Source organism: Aquarana catesbeiana, linkage group LG12, assembly GCF_042186555.1.
Source record: "Aquarana catesbeiana isolate 2022-GZ linkage group LG12, ASM4218655v1, whole genome shotgun sequence".
NCBI lineage: Eukaryota > Metazoa > Chordata > Amphibia > Anura > Ranidae > Aquarana > Aquarana catesbeiana.
The window spans coordinates 241,169,777-241,186,798 of record NC_133335.1 but is presented as its reverse complement, the minus strand read 5'-3'; the positions used below and the strand labels follow the sequence as shown (position 1 = coordinate 241,186,798).

At 41.0% G+C, this 17,022-nt stretch overlaps 1 protein-coding gene across 1 annotated transcript in view; it reads right to left on the bottom strand.

Moving 5' to 3' along the window:
* The window catches only part of LOC141113413 (myosin-10-like), a gene marked incomplete in the record, with an annotated part of 160,446 nt that overhangs the window by 55,308 nt on the left and 88,116 nt on the right, over nt 1-17,022 (bottom strand). The window contains 2 exon segments of the mRNA XM_073606470.1: nt 5,476-5,505; nt 9,406-9,508. Coding sequence (XP_073462571.1) covers nt 5,476-5,505; nt 9,406-9,508 — 133 coding nt within the window.

Genomic DNA, 17,022 nt, shown 5'->3' with positions numbered 1-17,022 from the left:
ATATCCTCATTTTCTTTTTGGGGTGTCACTCGATGGAAGCCATAATCATCAAAATTAAAAGAGAGAAATGCTGGAAATCGATCGCTCTGTGTGTAACGAATCTACATACAATATAGGAGTTTCACTTTTTGAATTCAATTACTGAAATAAATGAACTTTTTGATGATATTCTAATTTTTCTGAGACGCACTCGTATGACATTTTTGGTGTTGGGTTTAATACGGCTTTAGGTCAGACAGCCAGGCATCCGGCATTTTCATAAGGAGTTTAGCAAATGCCAGCTAGACATGTGCACTGCCGAAAAATTCGTTCGGTTTTGTTTCATTCGTCTTTTGGGGTTTTTTTGGTTTTTTTTTACGTTTTTCAGGTTATTTTTTATGATCACAATTCGTAAATCTGAAAATAATAAAGAAAATCTGAAAATTCAAAAGAACGAAAATGCGAAAATTCTAAAGAATAACTAACTAATAACTTGATAAAGTATGGAGAAACCTCTATTGTGGGGTTTTCAAAGGCAATAAAAAAGTATTTTTGAAAAAATGTATTTATTATATAGATTGAAAAAATTCCATAAAAATCTTTATGGAATTTTTTCTATCTATATAATAAATTATTTTTTTCAAAAATACTTTATTGCTTTGAAAATCCCACAATAGAGGTTTCTCCATACTTTATCAAGTTATAAGGGATGATGGCAATGACATGCCCAATCACGAGTCATTTTGATTTTTTTAACCAACTAATAATAACAATTAAATTATAAGTATTGGAATTTCCTTTCAAATTTGGCTGTTAAATGAATGTAACGAATACGAATTTATCTGAAGTTACGAATTATCTGAAATAACGAATGCCGCATCTAAACAAATGGAACAGAACAAATTAATGATAAAAAGTTTTTTTTTATTATTATTATTTATTATTATTAATAATAATAATAATTATTATAATTATTATTAACAATTATTATTATTAATTCATTACATTCCATTCGTTTAGATACGGCGTTCGTTATTCCATTTGTGAACATAACGAATACGAATTTATCCAAAATTACAAATTATTCGAAATAACGAATGCCGCATCTAAACAAATGGAACAGAACAAATTAATAATAAAAAGTTATTATTATTATTGTTATTTATTATTATTAATTCATTACATTCCATTCGTTTAGATAGGGCGTTCGTTATTCCGTTGGTGAACATAACGAACACGAATTTATCCAAAATTACGAATTATTCGAAATAACAAATGCCGCATCTAAACAAAGGGAACGGAACAAATTAATAATAAATAATAATAATAAAAAGTTTTAATTATTATTGTTATTTATCATTATTAATTCATTACATTCGTTCAGATGCGGAATTCGTTATTTTGGATAATTCGTAACTTTGGATGTATTCGTTACGTTCACTTAACAGCCAAATTTGAAAGGAAATTCCAGCACCTATAATTTTATAGTTATTTCAGATTTTAGAATTTTCAGGTTTTTGGATTTTCGAATTTACGAATATTCCAAAAAAAAAAAAAAAAAAATCAGTTAAATGTGTTTTCATAAAGTCGGATGTTTCAGAATCAATGAATTTGTCAAAATTAATTAAAAAACAAATCCGGAACGAAACGAATTGCACATGTCTAATGCCAGCCCCATACTTCTCTTATGAAAGAGCCACTTTAACAGGCGCCCCCTTATGGCCGGGCAGGTTGGTTGGTTGGTTGGTTGGCATTTCACTTGTAGAACATCCTTGTAGTCATAAAGAGAATTATGAAGAGGGTTTAATTTTTTTTTTCTGCCAGTAGGTGCCAGATGGCGTTAGACAGGAAGGAGAAGCGGGTGTCATGCAGCGCGCCCCATAAAGCGGGAGAGAAAGAAAAGAATTGGTGATTGGAGGATACAGAGAAGTCGGGGGGGGGGGGGGGTGTTTGTGGGGGTGAGGTGGGGAATAGCAGGTGAGAAAATTACAATTGAGTGTGGGGTGAGGAGTGGGGGTGGAGGTAAGAAGTGGGGTGGGGGTGAGAAGTTGGGGTGGGGGTGAGAAGTTGGGGTAAGAAGTGGGGGTGGGGGGGTGCTACAGGCTACTCACATACAACAAGGATCCACTCTGTAGTTTACCAAAAATGACAGTGAAAAAAAAAAGTATATAAATATATTAATGGATGTGGATTAATGCAGACACCAAATTTAACACAGGGATACAGACAGCTCTGGGGGGGGGGGGGTATTGTCTGCCTAATGACCCCCCCAAGATGGAGGGGGGGTACACCAAGGCAGATGTTAAAAAAAAAAAATAATAACACACAAAATACGGGTTGGGTTAAACGTGGAGCAAAGCAGGCCATAAAAATCTACACAACACTTAAAATATATAAATATTATTTGTACACATATACTGAACATAGAAACAATGCAATAGAGGATCACTACACAACAATCGCAGACCTTCTCCCAGGATAGAGACTAACGCGTTTCAACATTTGCAAAATGCGTCAGTTGGCTCATTATTTCTGAATAAGGTGACTAACAACCCAAAAAAAAAAAATGTTTTTTCAGCGCAGGGGGACAACACAACGCATAGAGAATACCATAGGTGCCTCGTAATGCGCATGCATAATGTAAGCACGGCGACTCAAAATTACATTTATGTTTTTTGGGGGGGTTTTTTTTACCTATTCTAGAAGAAGAATGGAGAATGATCTCCAGACATTTCCTTTTTTTAATTTTTTTTTTTTTTTAACATAATAACTCTTCCCAACCAAATGGCGCCAAAAACGCAAAACTCCGGAGACCCTGGAAACTGTCACTACGAGGGTAGAGCTGCACGATTCTGGCCAAAATGAGAATCACGATTTTTTGTGCTTAGAATAAAGATCACGATTCTCGCGGAATAACATCATCTCTCACATCATACTAAAAAAAAAAATTGGGCTAATTCTAACATTTTTTTTTTTTTATATTAATTGAATAAAGTGTATTTTTTTCCCCCCCAAAAAAATGTTTGAAAAACTGCTGCGCAAAAACAATGCGACATAAAATATTGTAACAATAGGGTCTCTGCTAAAAATGACATATAAAAGTTTGGGGGTTCCAATTAATTTTCTAGCAAAAAAATACGGATTTTAATTTGTAAAGCAACAAGTGTCAGAAAAAGGTTCAGTCTTTAAGCGGTTAAACTGACCTCATTTACACACCAAAGTTCATCCCTTCGATCTAAAACAGAGTCCCAAACTGGCGGCCCTCCAGCTGTTGCAGAACTACAAATCCCATGAGGCATTGCAAGGCTGACATTTACAAGCTTGACTCCGACATTCAGAGGCATGATGGGACTTGTAGTTCCACAGCAGATGGAGGGCCACCAATTTGAGACCTAAAAGAACCAAATGTTACAATGTTTCTCTTTATCTCCGCCTAGGCAATGTTGTGATAAAGTTGGCAGGCTGCCTGTTCTTTGTTTTGTTTTTTGACAGCTGTCAGCAAAGAACTCTCTGCACTGAATCGCAAAAATGCTGTGTTAGGATCGCGAGGGGGGGGGGGGGGGGAAGAATCGTGATCTCCATTCTTTAACGATTAATCTTGCAGCTCTACTACGGGGGCAGCCAAATCAAAAACGCACAAGGGGGACATCAATTGAAGTAGCACAGGCTGAAAGCAGAAGGATGTACACTTCCTGCAGAATATGTTTACTATGATAATATACAGAATGTGTCAGAGTTGCAGCACACTTCAAAAGGTTTCATTTCAGGTTCAGCAACAAAAAAAAAAAAAAAAAACGCACTTCATATTTTCAGATTTAGCATACAACATACACTATATTGTCAATAGTATTGGGACGCCTGCCTTTACATGAACTTTAATGACATCCCAGTCTTAGTCCGTAGGGTTCAATATTGAGTTGGCTCCGCCCTTTGCAGCTATAACAGCTTCAACTCTTCTGGGAAGGCCGTCCACAAGGTTTAGGAGGGTGTCTATGGGAATGTTTGACCATTCTTCCAGAAGACCATTTGTGAGGTCAGGCACTGATGTTGGATGAGAAGGCCTGGCTCTCAGTCTCCGCTCCAATTCATCCCAAAGGTGTTTTATGGGGTTGAGGTCAGGACTCTGTGCAGGCCAGTCAAGTTCCTCCACCCCAAAACTTGCTCATCCATGTCTTTGTGGACCTTGCTTTGTGCACTGGTCCAAACCATTTGGTGGAGGGGGGATTATGGTGTGGGGGTTGTTTTTCAGGGGGTTGGCCCCTTAGTTCCAGTGAAGGGAACACTTTAGGCGTCAGCATACCAAGACATTTTGGACAATTTCCAACTTTGTGGGAGGAGTTTGGGGACGGCCCCTTCCTGTTCCAACATGACTGCGCACCAGTGTACAAAGCAAGGTCCATAAAGATATGGATGAGCGAGTTTGGGGTGGAGGAACTTGACTGGACTGAGTCCTGACCTCACCGGATAGAACACCTTTGCCATGAATTAGAGTGGAGACTGCGAGCCAGGCCTTCTCTTCCAGCATCAGTGCCTGAACATCACAAATGCTCTTCTGGAAGAATGGTCAAACATTCCCATAGACACAATCCTAAACCTTGTGGACGGCCTTCCCAGAAGAGGTGAAGCTGTTATAGCTGCAAAGGGCGGAGCCAACTCAATATTGAACCCTACAGACTAAAGCTGGCCATACACCTATAGATTATCTGCAGATTTTCTATGGTTAGATGGAAAAAGTGCAACAGATTTCTCCATGTTCGCTAAACTGTGTGAATGGAGGAATCTCCCACTTTTTCCATCTAACCATAGAAAATCTGCAGATAATCTATAGGTGTATGGCCAGCTTAAGACCGGGATGCCGTTAAAGGCCATGTGTGTGTAAAGGCAGGCGTCCCAATACTATTGGCAACATAATATATATATATTTATATATAACATTTTCCCTTTTTACGAAGATGCACTGAAGAAGAATTAGCATAACAGTGCCTCCAGCAAACCGAAAATTGCCACTTTATCACATGAATTCAAAAAATGTAAAACGTTTGTAATATATAGTCTGGATGTGGGGCGGCGGGGGGTTTTGCGGACGGTTCTCATGCTTCGGATGACATTAGAACAATGCGAGGTTAATATTTAGAAAGGAATGTTTTCGGGGAAGGGATGTCTAACATTAATTGAGACAACTACAAAATGATGACCTTAAAATAGTGAGAACTTCAGGACAGAACGGAAGGAGTCGTCAGGACGGGACCGATCGGTCTGCACAGCCAGGGCAGCCATTTTGAACCACCCTCCCATCCCCCGGCAATGCTGGAACGCAGCCTGTCCCTTCACAAAGAGCTGCGGCGGGGTGTCCGATAACAAAGGGACAATTTAGATGTGAGTAAAGGGCGGCCTGGGGGGCCTGGGGGGGGGGGGTGTGTGCAGACCGAGGGGACACGTTTATCATTCAAAGATAAAAGAAGAAGAGAATAGGGAGTATGGAGGAAATCCACTTGCCTGATGTTTGATGGGTTTGGGTGACTCCATCTGTTGCAGTAAACAAATGAAGAGGTTAGTGGGGTGGAGTTAATACCACAAAATTAGTTTCAACAACTCATTAAAGTCACAACATGCTGGAAATTAAAAAACAGAGAGCCGGTCCTGATCTGGACTATACAAGAATCAGAATATTCAATAATAAATAATTATCACCATACAGCTTCAACGAATAAAGATTTTTATCGATCACTCTAAGTTGGCCTTACTCCTCTGGTCTGAGCCCGGCTATTGCGCACAGATGAGAACACTTATTGCGGTCAGCTGATCCCACGTCTCCCAGCTCTGGAATGCGCATAACAGGACTTAAGAAAAGTCCTGTAGATGCTTTCATTCCACTAAAACTAGAGGGCTCAATACTGTTGTGCAGACTCAGAAGCTTGGGGACAGACTGCGTTGTGCATAAGCCCAATTGTGACTGGATCGGTTTCACATCCAGTGGTGGTAATGATCAAGCAGTTGGCTATTATTGAATGGCTGTGGGGACATCCGAAAAGTAAAGTGTTTAAAAAAAATTCTGAGATTAAAAGTCAAAATTTGGACATCATCTCAGAAATCAGACATAATGAAAACCTCAAAAATCTGATTAAAGCAAGAATTTTCAGGGTCCAGGGCTGCCAAGTCAAGAGTCCAGGGGTTTCAAAGTCAAGAGTCCAGGGGTTTCAAAGTCAAGAGTCCAGGGGTTTCAAAGTCAAGAGTCCAGGGGTTTCAAAGTCAAGAGTCCAGGGGTTTCAAAGTCAAGAGTCCAGGGGTTTCAAAGTCAAGAGTCCAGGGGTTTCAAAGTCAAGAGTCCAGGGGTTTCAAAGTCAAGAGTCCAGGGGTTTCAAAGTCAAGAGTCCAGGGGTTTCAAAGTCAAGAGTCCAGGGGTTTCAAAGTCAAGTGTCCAGGGGTTTCAAAGTCAAGAGTCCAGGGGTTTCAAAGTCAAGAGTCCAGGGGTTTCAAAGTCAAGTGTCCAGGGGTTTCAAAGTCAAGAGTCCAGGGGTTTCAAAGTCAAGAGTCCAGGGGTTTCAAAGTCAAGAGTCCAGGGGTTTCAAAGTCAAGAGTCCAGGGGTTTCAAAGTCAAGTGTCCAGGGGTTTCAAAGTCAAGAGTCCAGGGGTTTCAAAGTCAAGAGTCCAGGGGTTTCAAAGTCAAGTGTCCAGGGGTTTCAAAGTCAAGAGTCCAGGGGTTTCAAAGTCAAGAGTCCAGGGGTTCAGTCATCATTTAGATTTTCAGTGTCAAAATGTAGAGGTTCAACACCAGAATTCAGAGTATTTAGATTCCGAATTCTGAGTTTTAAGGTCAACATTCTAAGATTAAATTAAGAAAATTTAGACCTAAATTAGGAATTCTGTTATTAAACGTCAAAACTTAAAGATTCTGAAATTTAGAAATGTGAGAGCAACACTCAGAATTCTGTCTCAAATATAATTAAAAATGAATCCTAGGATTAAACCAGAATTTTAAGATTAAAAATCAAAAGCCTGAATTTTTAAAAGTCAAGATTTTTTAGGTTAAAATTGAGATATCCAAAGTTTGAAAGCTAGATATACGAAGATAAAAGTTAGAATTGGGTTTCATAATTTTCTTTTAGGATGGCCCAGAGTGGAGCGGTTCCCCAAATTATTTTCTATGCATATATTGAGCAAAAGTTTTCAATGTTTCCCTCTTAGAGGGGCATGTAAAAACCTCACTAGCCCATTCTCATACCAAACTGCATGAAGACATAAAAAAAATAAATATAAAAAGGACAGGTTCTCTTTAGACAGGTCCTTTTATCTGTACTTTTAATACAAAAACATTACGGGCTGTCTTTAAAACATAAATGGAACGCCTCTTTAGCTCGGGAATGATATCGCTGCACATTCTGTGTGTACAGCCCCCAGGTACCACTCTTCCATAGACCTCGCCATGTCCGCAAGCTGGAAAGAGGGCAGAGTTTACTTTTGGCTGTCTTACAGAGGAGGCGGGGCAGCCCTGAGGTAGACCCCACCCACTTAGACAGATGGGGTCTATGCCTTGAAGCGACGGTTCTTGAGGGCTGTACAACGTGAAGCTCCCAAAATCGTACAAGGAAGGCTTAGTTCCCTGAAACACGACACTGCCAGAAGCTCTATGTCAAGAGTCCAGGGTTTGTAAGTCAAGAGTCCAGGGTTTGTAAGTCAAGAGTCCAGGGTTTGTAAGTCAAGAGTCCAGGGTTTGTAAGTCAAGAGTCCAGGGTTTGTAAGTCAAGAGTCCAGGGTTTCAAAGTCAAGAGTCCAGGGTTTCAAAGTCAAGAGTCCAGGGTTTCAAAGTCAAGAGTCCAGGGTTTCAAAGTCAAGAGTCCAGGGTTTCAAAGTCAAGAGTCCAGGGTTTCAAAGTCAAGAGTCCAGGGTTTCAAAGTCAAGAGTCCAGGGTTTCAAAGTCAAGAGTCCAGGGTTTCAAAGTCAAGAGTCCAGGGTTTCAAAGTCAAGAGTCCAGGGTTTCAAAGTCAAGAGTCCAGGGTTTCAAAGTCAAGAGTCCAGGGTTTCAAAGTCAAGAGTCCAGGGTTTCAAAGTCAAGAGTCCAGGGTTTCAAAGTCAAGAGTCCAGGGTTTCAAAGTCAAGAGTCCAGGGTTTCAAAGTCAAGAGTCCAGGGTTTCAAAGTCAAGAGTCCAGGGTTTCAAAGTCAAGAGTCCAGGGTTTCAAAGTCAAGAGTCCAGGGTTTCAAAGTCAAGAGTCCAGGGTTTCAAAGTCAAGAGTCCAGGGTTTCAAAGTCAAGAGTCCAGGGTTTCAAAGTCAAGAGTCCAGGGTTTCAAAGTCAAGAGTCCAGGGTTTCAAAGTCAAGAGTCCAGGGTTTCAAAGTCAAGAGTCCAGGGTTTCAAAGTCAAGAGTCCAGGGTTTCAAAGTCAAGAGTCCAGGGTTTCAAAGTCAAGAGTCCAGGGTTTCAAAGTCAAGAGTCCAGGGTTTCAAAGTCAAGAGTCCAGGGTTTCAAAGTCAAGAGTCCAGGGTTTCAAAGTCAAGAGTCCAGGGTTTCAAAGTCAAGAGTCCAGGGTTTCAAAGTCAAGAGTCCAGGGTTTCAAAGTCAAGAGTCCAGGGTTTCAAAGTCAAGAGTCCAGGGTTTCAAAGTCAAGAGTCCAGGGTTTCAAAGTCAAGAGTCCAGGGTTTCAAAGTCAAGAGTCCAGGGTTTCAAAGTCAAGAGTCCAGGGTTTCAAAGTCAAGAGTCCAGGGTTTCAAAGTCAAGAGTCCAGGGTTTCAAAGTCAAGAGTCCAGGGTTTCAAAGTCAAGAGTCCAGGGTTTCAAAGTCAAGAGTCCAGGGTTTCAAAGTCAAGAGTCCAGGGTTTCAAAGTCAAGAGTCCAGGGTTTCAAAGTCAAGAGTCCAGGGTTTCAAAGTCAAGAGTCCAGGGTTTCAAAGTCAAGAGTCCAGGGTTTCAAAGTCAAGAGTCCAGGGTTTCAAAGTCAAGAGTCCAGGGTTTCAAAGTCAAGAGTCCAGGGTTTCAAAGTCAAGAGTCCAGGGTTTCAAAGTCAAGAGTCCAGGGTTTCAAAGTCAAGAGTCCAGGGTTTCAAAGTCAAGAGTCCAGGGTTTCAAAGTCAAGAGTCCAGGGTTTCAAAGTCAAGAGTCCAGGGTTTCAAAGTCAAGAGTCCAGGGTTTCAAAGTCAAGAGTCCAGGGTTTCAGTCATAATTTAGATTTTCAGTGGCAAAATTTACAGTTTCAACACCAGAATTCAAAGTATTTAGATTCCGAATTCTGAGTTTCAAGGTCAAAATTGTAAGATGTCCGCAAGCTGGAAAGAGGGCGGAGTTTACTTTACAAGGTGAAGCTTCCAAAATCGTACAAGGAAGGCTTAGTTCCCTGAAACACGACACTGCCAGAGACTCAGCTGAAAATATAGTGGCTGTACAGACACTAGGTCAGATAGGAGGTAAATCAGGCTCCCCCACCCACGATAACTTACAGGAATGGCGTGGTCTTTCTTCCCCTTGTGTGATGAGGCGACGTGTGCCAGATACTGGATGACCTTCTTGGTATTCTCCGTCTTCCCTGCACCGGATTCACCTCTAAGAAAGAAGAACAACCAGGATCACAAGGGTGCACCATGACAGCAGAAGTCCCATCCTAATCAAGCGTGGTCTCCTCCTGATGTGCATGGTAGATGAGCAGCACTAGGAGGCTAGATGAGGGGAGTTAGGAGTGAGAAACTGATGAGGACAGAAAGAAAAACGTCCAAAAAACTGGATAGTAGAAAAAAAAAAAAAAAAGGTCACAGCACTATAAGCAGCAGAGGTCCCAATCTTTTCAAGCAACGCCCCCTCCTAATCGGCATGTTAGATGGGCAGCAGACATATGCACTGCCAAAAAATTTGTTCGTTTTCATTACATTCTTTTTTTTTTTTCGTGTCATTCGTTATAATCGAAAATTCGTAAATTAGAGAGTTTGAAAATTCAAATTCAAAAATTAAAAAAAAAAAAAAACAAAAAAAACAAAAAATGAAATAACTATTAAATTATAGGTATTGGAATTTCCTTTCAAATTTGGCTGTTAGTGAGCGTAACAAATATGAATTTATCCGAAGTTACGAATTATCCGAATGAATGAATGATTTGTAAAGCGCTGCAAATGCGAACTGAATCGCCTCAAGGCGCCGAAATAACGATGGAAAATGGAACGAAACAAATAATAATAAATTAATTTTTTTATTATTGTTATTTAATATTATCAATTCATTCCGTTCCATTCGTTTAGATGCGGCATTTGTTATTTCGGATAATTCGTAACTTCGGATAAATTCGTATTTGTTACGTTCTCTAACAGCCAAATTTGAAAGGAAATTCCAATACTTATAATTTTTTTTTTTTTTTTAAAAGGTGTTTATTTTCATTTTTAAACAACAAAATGAAGACAAAACAATAAAAATATAGACTGTCCTTACATATATGTATAGTGCAACAGCAGCTTCAGACAGTGAAAAAATTAACGATTAAGCAGTCTGGAAAAAACATAAGTACCCCAAAAACAAAAACTAACAATACCGATCATTTAATAGTTCGTAATAGTTAAGTTGTTGTATCAGATTTTCAAATTTTTGGATTTTCGCTGTTCTCTTGAATTATCGTTTATTTTTGAATCCCGAATCTTCTCATTTCAAATTTCCTAATTTTCGGATTTTTGCAAATCCAAAATCTGGAAATTCGAAAACTCAGAATTTTCAAATATTCAAATTTAAGAATATTTGGATAAATTGGTTAAACTGGTTTTTCGTAAATTCGGATATCTCAGAATTTATCGAAATTCGTTAAGAAATTAATTTGGGAGGAAACGAATTGCACACGTCTAATGGGCAGCACTAGGAGAGGATGAGGGGAGTTCGGTGTGACTAGCCCTAAACTTACCCAACCTAACCTCCTAGCACTGAATTAAAGGCACACGGTCATTTATTACAAAGATGTAAAATGAACAGCCCTGCCTAAGAAGATACCACAAGGCAGCTATTCGTGGCATTAGCAGCAAGCAAACTGCCCCCTGTGGGCCAATGAGGCAGCCAATAGAGAGTCCCGGGAGGGACGGACAGGCAGCCATTGAGCCGGAGTTACGATTTGTGTAATTAAGAGCCTTTGGGTTTTAGGGCTGTTCAAGATAAGAGATGGGTAGATGTAAAACCTCGGGGGTATTTGAAGGTTTTCCCATATTCAACCATTTCCCCGCCCCCGTCCATGGACATCCTCGGGGTTCAGTAGTTATAGCGGGATGGTGGGCGGTCCTATAGGCATCATCCCGATATGACATTTTTCAGCCGCCGATTCCATTTCTGGCAGAGTTGATGGAGTGGCTAAATAGCCACCCGATCACTTCTGCAAGCGGCGGAAGGGGGTCCCACAAACAAAACTCAAAAAAAAAATTTCATTATTTTATACAAAACTCCATTTTTTTAATTTTTAATTTTTTGGGGGATTTTTTTTTTTCAAATGCTGTTTAATAAATGTATTTATTTTATTTTCGGATTAACTTTATTGCCATCACAAAAGATGAACAACCTCCCTTGTGACAGCATGACAGGTCCTCTTTATGGGGAGATCTGGGGGGGGGGGGGGGGGGTCTATTAAGACCCCAAATCTTTCCTCTGGCCTTCAGATCGGCCGATTTCCTGCCCGCTAACATCCAGGTGAACAAAGAGGCGGATCCGGAAATTACTACATAATTTCCGGGATCACAGAGAGAGAGAGAGAAGAGCAACGTTCATTCCTCTCTCTCTCTCTGTTCCATGCAGCCATTGCCGCCAGTCGCATCGCGCCCGGGTTTTGCGATCAGACGGTAGAGCCCAGGGGCGATGTGACCGGCGGCGATGGCTGCATGGAACAGAGAGAGAGAGAGGAATGAACGTTGCTCTTCTCTCTCTCTGTGATCCCGGAAACGATGTCATCAAATCCGGATCCGCCTCTTTGTTCACCTGGACCATCAGCAGGAAAGCGACCGATCTGGAGGCCAGAGGAAAGATTTGAGATCTTAATAGACCCCCCCCCCCCCCCCCAAGATCTCCCCATAAAGAGGACTTGTCATGGGCCATGCTGTCACAAGGGAGGTTGTTCATCCGAAAAAATAACATTTACTAAACAGAATTTGAAAAAAAAAAAAAAAAATTTTTTTTTTTTTTTTTAAAGAACCTCGTCACCCCATGCTTACACGCAAATGCGAAGAACGCATACGTTACTCCCGTGCACATATGTGAACGGCGATCGCACAACACATGTGAGGTATCGCCGCAAACATCAGAGCGAGAGCAATAATTCTAGCACCAGACCTCCTGTGCCACTCTAAACAGGTAACCTGTAAAAAGGCGTTTAAAGCGTCTCCTAATTTTAAGCACCATAGTTTGTCGCCATTCCACGGGCAGGCGCAAATTTTAAAGCGTGACATGTTAGGCATCGTTTTACTCGGCATAACATTTATATAAAAAAAAAAAAATGTGGTAAATATTGTGGGTTTTTAAATTTTTTTTATTATTCATTTAAAAAGTGTATTTTTTCCAAAACATGCGCTTTTGAAAAACCACTGTGCAAACACTGTGCAACTTAATAAATTGCAACACCCACCATTTTATTCTCTAGGGTCTCTGCTAAAAAAAAAAAAATAAAAAAAAAAAAACCCACATATAAAATCGATATATCTCTAAATAGATAGAGATTATAAATTTTGTAAATATATATATATATATATATATATATATATATATATATATATATATATATATATATATATATATATATACATACATACATACATACATACATATATATATATATATATATATATATATATACACACACACACACACACACACACATACATAATATATATATATATATATATATATATATATATATATATATATATATATATATATATATATATATATATATATATATATACACAAAAACATACATATATTCTATCTATATATATATAATGTTTGGGGGTTCTAAGTAGTTTTCTAAAAAAAAACAAAAAGTAGATTTTTACATGTAGGAGTGAAGTGTCAGAATTGGCCCGGATGGGAAGTGGATGGGGGAGGGTCAGAACGGAGTTCTCCTTTAAGCCCCTCTTTGTACCCTTCCTATATTTATGGCGGGGTGGTCTGTATAAGGCCAAGAAGATGGGAATGCCGGGTACGCTTGGCTCTTTCTGCAGTTAATTCAATAAAGCGTTCGCCGTCTATCTTCCCTGGCTCGTGTTTTCTCGCTGCGGCAGGCGAAGCGTCCTTTTATGGACTGACCCATTTCCCGGGACGACTCGCCGCGTGTCTTTAAAAAAGGTATTAAAAAGCCAAAAGCGCAAATATTCTCCCCCATCAATCACAGCCAGAGAGGGAGTCCGGGGAATAGAGATCCGGCCTGCCAAAAAGAGGATTCTGAGTCTGTGATCGAAGAAATTTATGGCCGATCTGCGTCCGCAATAAAAGGATTTTTCTTTTGGAATGCGTTTTATTCTTCATAAAAAAAAAAAAAAAAAAAAAGTTAAAAGCTTTTCAGGATGGGGAGCCAATTTAATGACTGGATCTATGAGCTGTCCCTGTGCAATTGAAGATAATATTTGAAGACAAAAACAATTGTTAATGTGGTTCTAAAGTCTCGAGGTTTGTAGCAGCCGTTCCCCCCTCCCCCTTCTATACTTACCTGAGCCCCATCACAATCCAGCCATGTGCATGAAAATCAATCACAGCCAGTGGGCCAATGAAGAGAGGGGGAGGGGCCAAGCCACGGCTCCATGTCTTAATGGAGACGCAGAGCGGTGGCTCAGGAGTGACCCTTCTCAGGAGCCCCCACACGCTGCACTTGGCAGGAGGGAGGGGCCAGGAAAGCCGGCGAGGAACCCAAGAGATAGGAGGATCGGGGTTGCTCTGTACAAAACCAGAGCAGGTAAGTATGACTTTTTTTTTTTTTTTTAACCACTTCCAGCCCAAGCCAATTCTGGCATTCCTCTCCTACATATAAAAAAATCATATTTTATATATATTTATATTTATTTATTATTTTTTTTTTATAATTAATATATATATATTTATTTATATTTAATTTTTTAGCAGAGACCCTAGGGCAGGGATATGCAATTAGCGGACCTCCAGCTGTTGCAGAACTACAAGTCCCCAGGAGACATAGCAAGACTCTGACAGCCACAAGCATGACACCCAGAGGCAGAGGCATGATGGGACTTGTAGTTTTGCAACAGCTGGTGGTCCACTAATTGCATATCCCTGCCCTAGGGAATAAAATGGCAGTCGTTTTTTTGCATTTTTTTTTTTTCTATCACACGGTATTTGCGCAGCAAATTTTTGAACACAAATTTTGCGGAAAATAAACACTTTCATGAATTAAAACAATATTTACCCCAATGTTTTGTATAATATGAAAGATAATGTTACGCCGAGTAAATAGATACCCAACATGTCATGCTTTAAAATTGCGCACGCCTGTGGAATTGCGCCAAACTTCGTTACTTAAAGATTCTCCATAGGCGAGGCTTTAAAAAATGTTTACAGGTTACCCGTTTAGAGCTGCAGAGGAGGTCTGGTGCTAGAATTATTGCTCTCGCTCTAATGTTTGCGGCGATACCTCATATGTGTGGTTTGAACACAGTCTACATATGCGGGCGCTTCTGCGCGCAAGCTTGACGGGACGGGGGGGCGCTTGAAAAACTTTTTTTTATTATTATTATTTTTACTCTTTCCCTTTACTTTTGAATTTTTTTATTCCTATTACCAAAAATATAAACATCCCCTTGTAATAGGAATAGGGCCTAACAGGTCCTCTTTACAGAAAGATTGGGGGTCTAGAAGACCTCACACAGCTCTCCTCTAAGGCGGGAAAGATTGAGATAAAAAAAAAAAGAAAAAAAGAAATTTTAGACTTTCATGCTAAAGAAAAAAAAAAATAATGAAATGACATCACGACATCACTTCCGGCTTCCGAGGGTCATAGAGCTGGCCGGAGACCATCTGGACTTCTCTATGTAATGCAGGCAGATCAGGGCTGGTGGGAGGGGCCTTCCATTAAAGTAGAAAGGCAAAACATTTAATTTTGGATAGAGTAATGGAGGGCTATAACCCCCCTTTTTTTTTTTTTAATGCCATCTGGTGTCCCCATTGGGGAGATTTTCCTTCACTTTCTGTTCCATCTGCCCTATCTGCCCTATCACCACCTCCTGCTCTACATAGGTGGCGCTGCCTTCTTGCGACCTCCCTCCCCACTAGAAGTCTCAATGCTGAGATGCTGACGACTGCAATCAGGCTTGCAGTGGGTGTGGCCTGTTCAGTATAACAGGATAGGTGGGAGAGGAAGGGGTTTAGCAAAGCCTACAGGAGAGCATGGGAGGGGGGGGGGGGGGGCCATCTTGGTTGTGACCTCCTACTCCCCATAGGTGGCGCTGTCCTTCCGCCTCTCTCTGACCGCAGGAAGTGAGGCCAGCAGGGAATAGATGGTGCAGGCAGCAGACGAGCTCCAACCAGCGGCGGCACATTCAATATTTTGCCAACACGATCCTGGCAAAGCCTCTATTTAGGCAACTGAGATCATCCTAAATCAGCCTGGAATGTGGAAGAGCGGAGGGGCGGCAGTGACACGTGTTCAGGGCTGTCAGTCCCGGGGGGGGGGGGGTTGGGCAGACAGATGCTGGGCACTCACATGACCCCCCCCCCCCCACATTCCAGCTCACAGGGCCCCCAATGATGAGAGACGTAGACGAGGTGTCAGCGGGGCGCCTCCCAGGTGCAGTCACACAAACTGCTGCAAGATTTAAAGGAGAACTCCGGCCTAACAAAAATGTGATACAGGTTGGTAATGACTGAGAAAAAAAGCCCCCCCGGAGCGCGGATGGCGTCACCCAACCTGGCTGTGTGATGGAGGTTTGTGGATCACAAGACCGGCTGAACAAAACCAAGAAATCTTTGGTAGATAAAATAAAATTACATTTATTTCAATAACTCCACAACAATTAAACAAGAAGGGCTGAGTAACAAAAACCAAAAAACAAACACAAATAAAAAAACACAACAATAAACTGTTTTAAACTCTCATACAAATATATATTTGAAATTAAATCTTTATTATTTTTTGGCAATAACATGGTGTGGGCGGAGTTCTGCCAATCACAGGCTGTGCCACGCTCCCTCCAGCCTGTGTCCTAGAATAGGAGGGAGGTGAAGCCTCCATTTATTTATTTATTTATTTATTTCAGGTACTTATATAGCGCCGTCAATTTACGCAGCGCTTTACATATACATTGTACATTCACATCAGTCCCTACCCTCAAGGGGCTTACAATCTAAGGTCCCTAACTCACATTCATACATACTAGGGACAATTTAGACAGGATCCAATTAACCAACCAGCATGTCTTTGGAGTGTGGGAGGAAACCGGAGCACCCGGAGGAAACCCACGCAGGCACAGGGAGAACATGCAAACTCCAAGCAGGTAGTGTCGTGGTTGGGATTCGAACCAGTGACCCTTCTTACTGCTAGGTGAGAGTGCTACCACTGCACCACTGTGCCGCCCATCAATCTACATGTAATATCCCGCCCCCCCCCCCCCCCCCCATTGTGTTTAGCTGGAATGGGGGAGTGGCCTGTCATTGTGTACACGCCCACATGTGTGACTATATAGTCACATGGGCTGCTCAGATGTGATAGGAAGGAAATGCTCAGCATAGAAACTCACTGAAAACTGAGCATGTGCAGAGTTGCCAACACAGCTCTGCAAAATCCCTCGCTGAATTGGGGGCATGGACAGGAGGGGGCGATAGAGAGCAGGAGGATCAACCGGGATTTTTCTCATAGTGATGAGTGAGTATGACCAGCATGGAATACGCCATTTATTCATCGTTTTTTTTTGATGGGGGTTTAGTGACACTTTAACCTCTTACTGCAAATCACCGTAGCTGTACGTTAGTACTTTGACGTAGAATACCGGGGTTATGGCAACAGATAGCTGCCATAACTCCGGTAATTTCTGCAACGGTGGGAGGTCCGCTTTATGATAAAAGTGGTCTCTGCGGCGGATTCACCACAAGATCAATTATCAGTG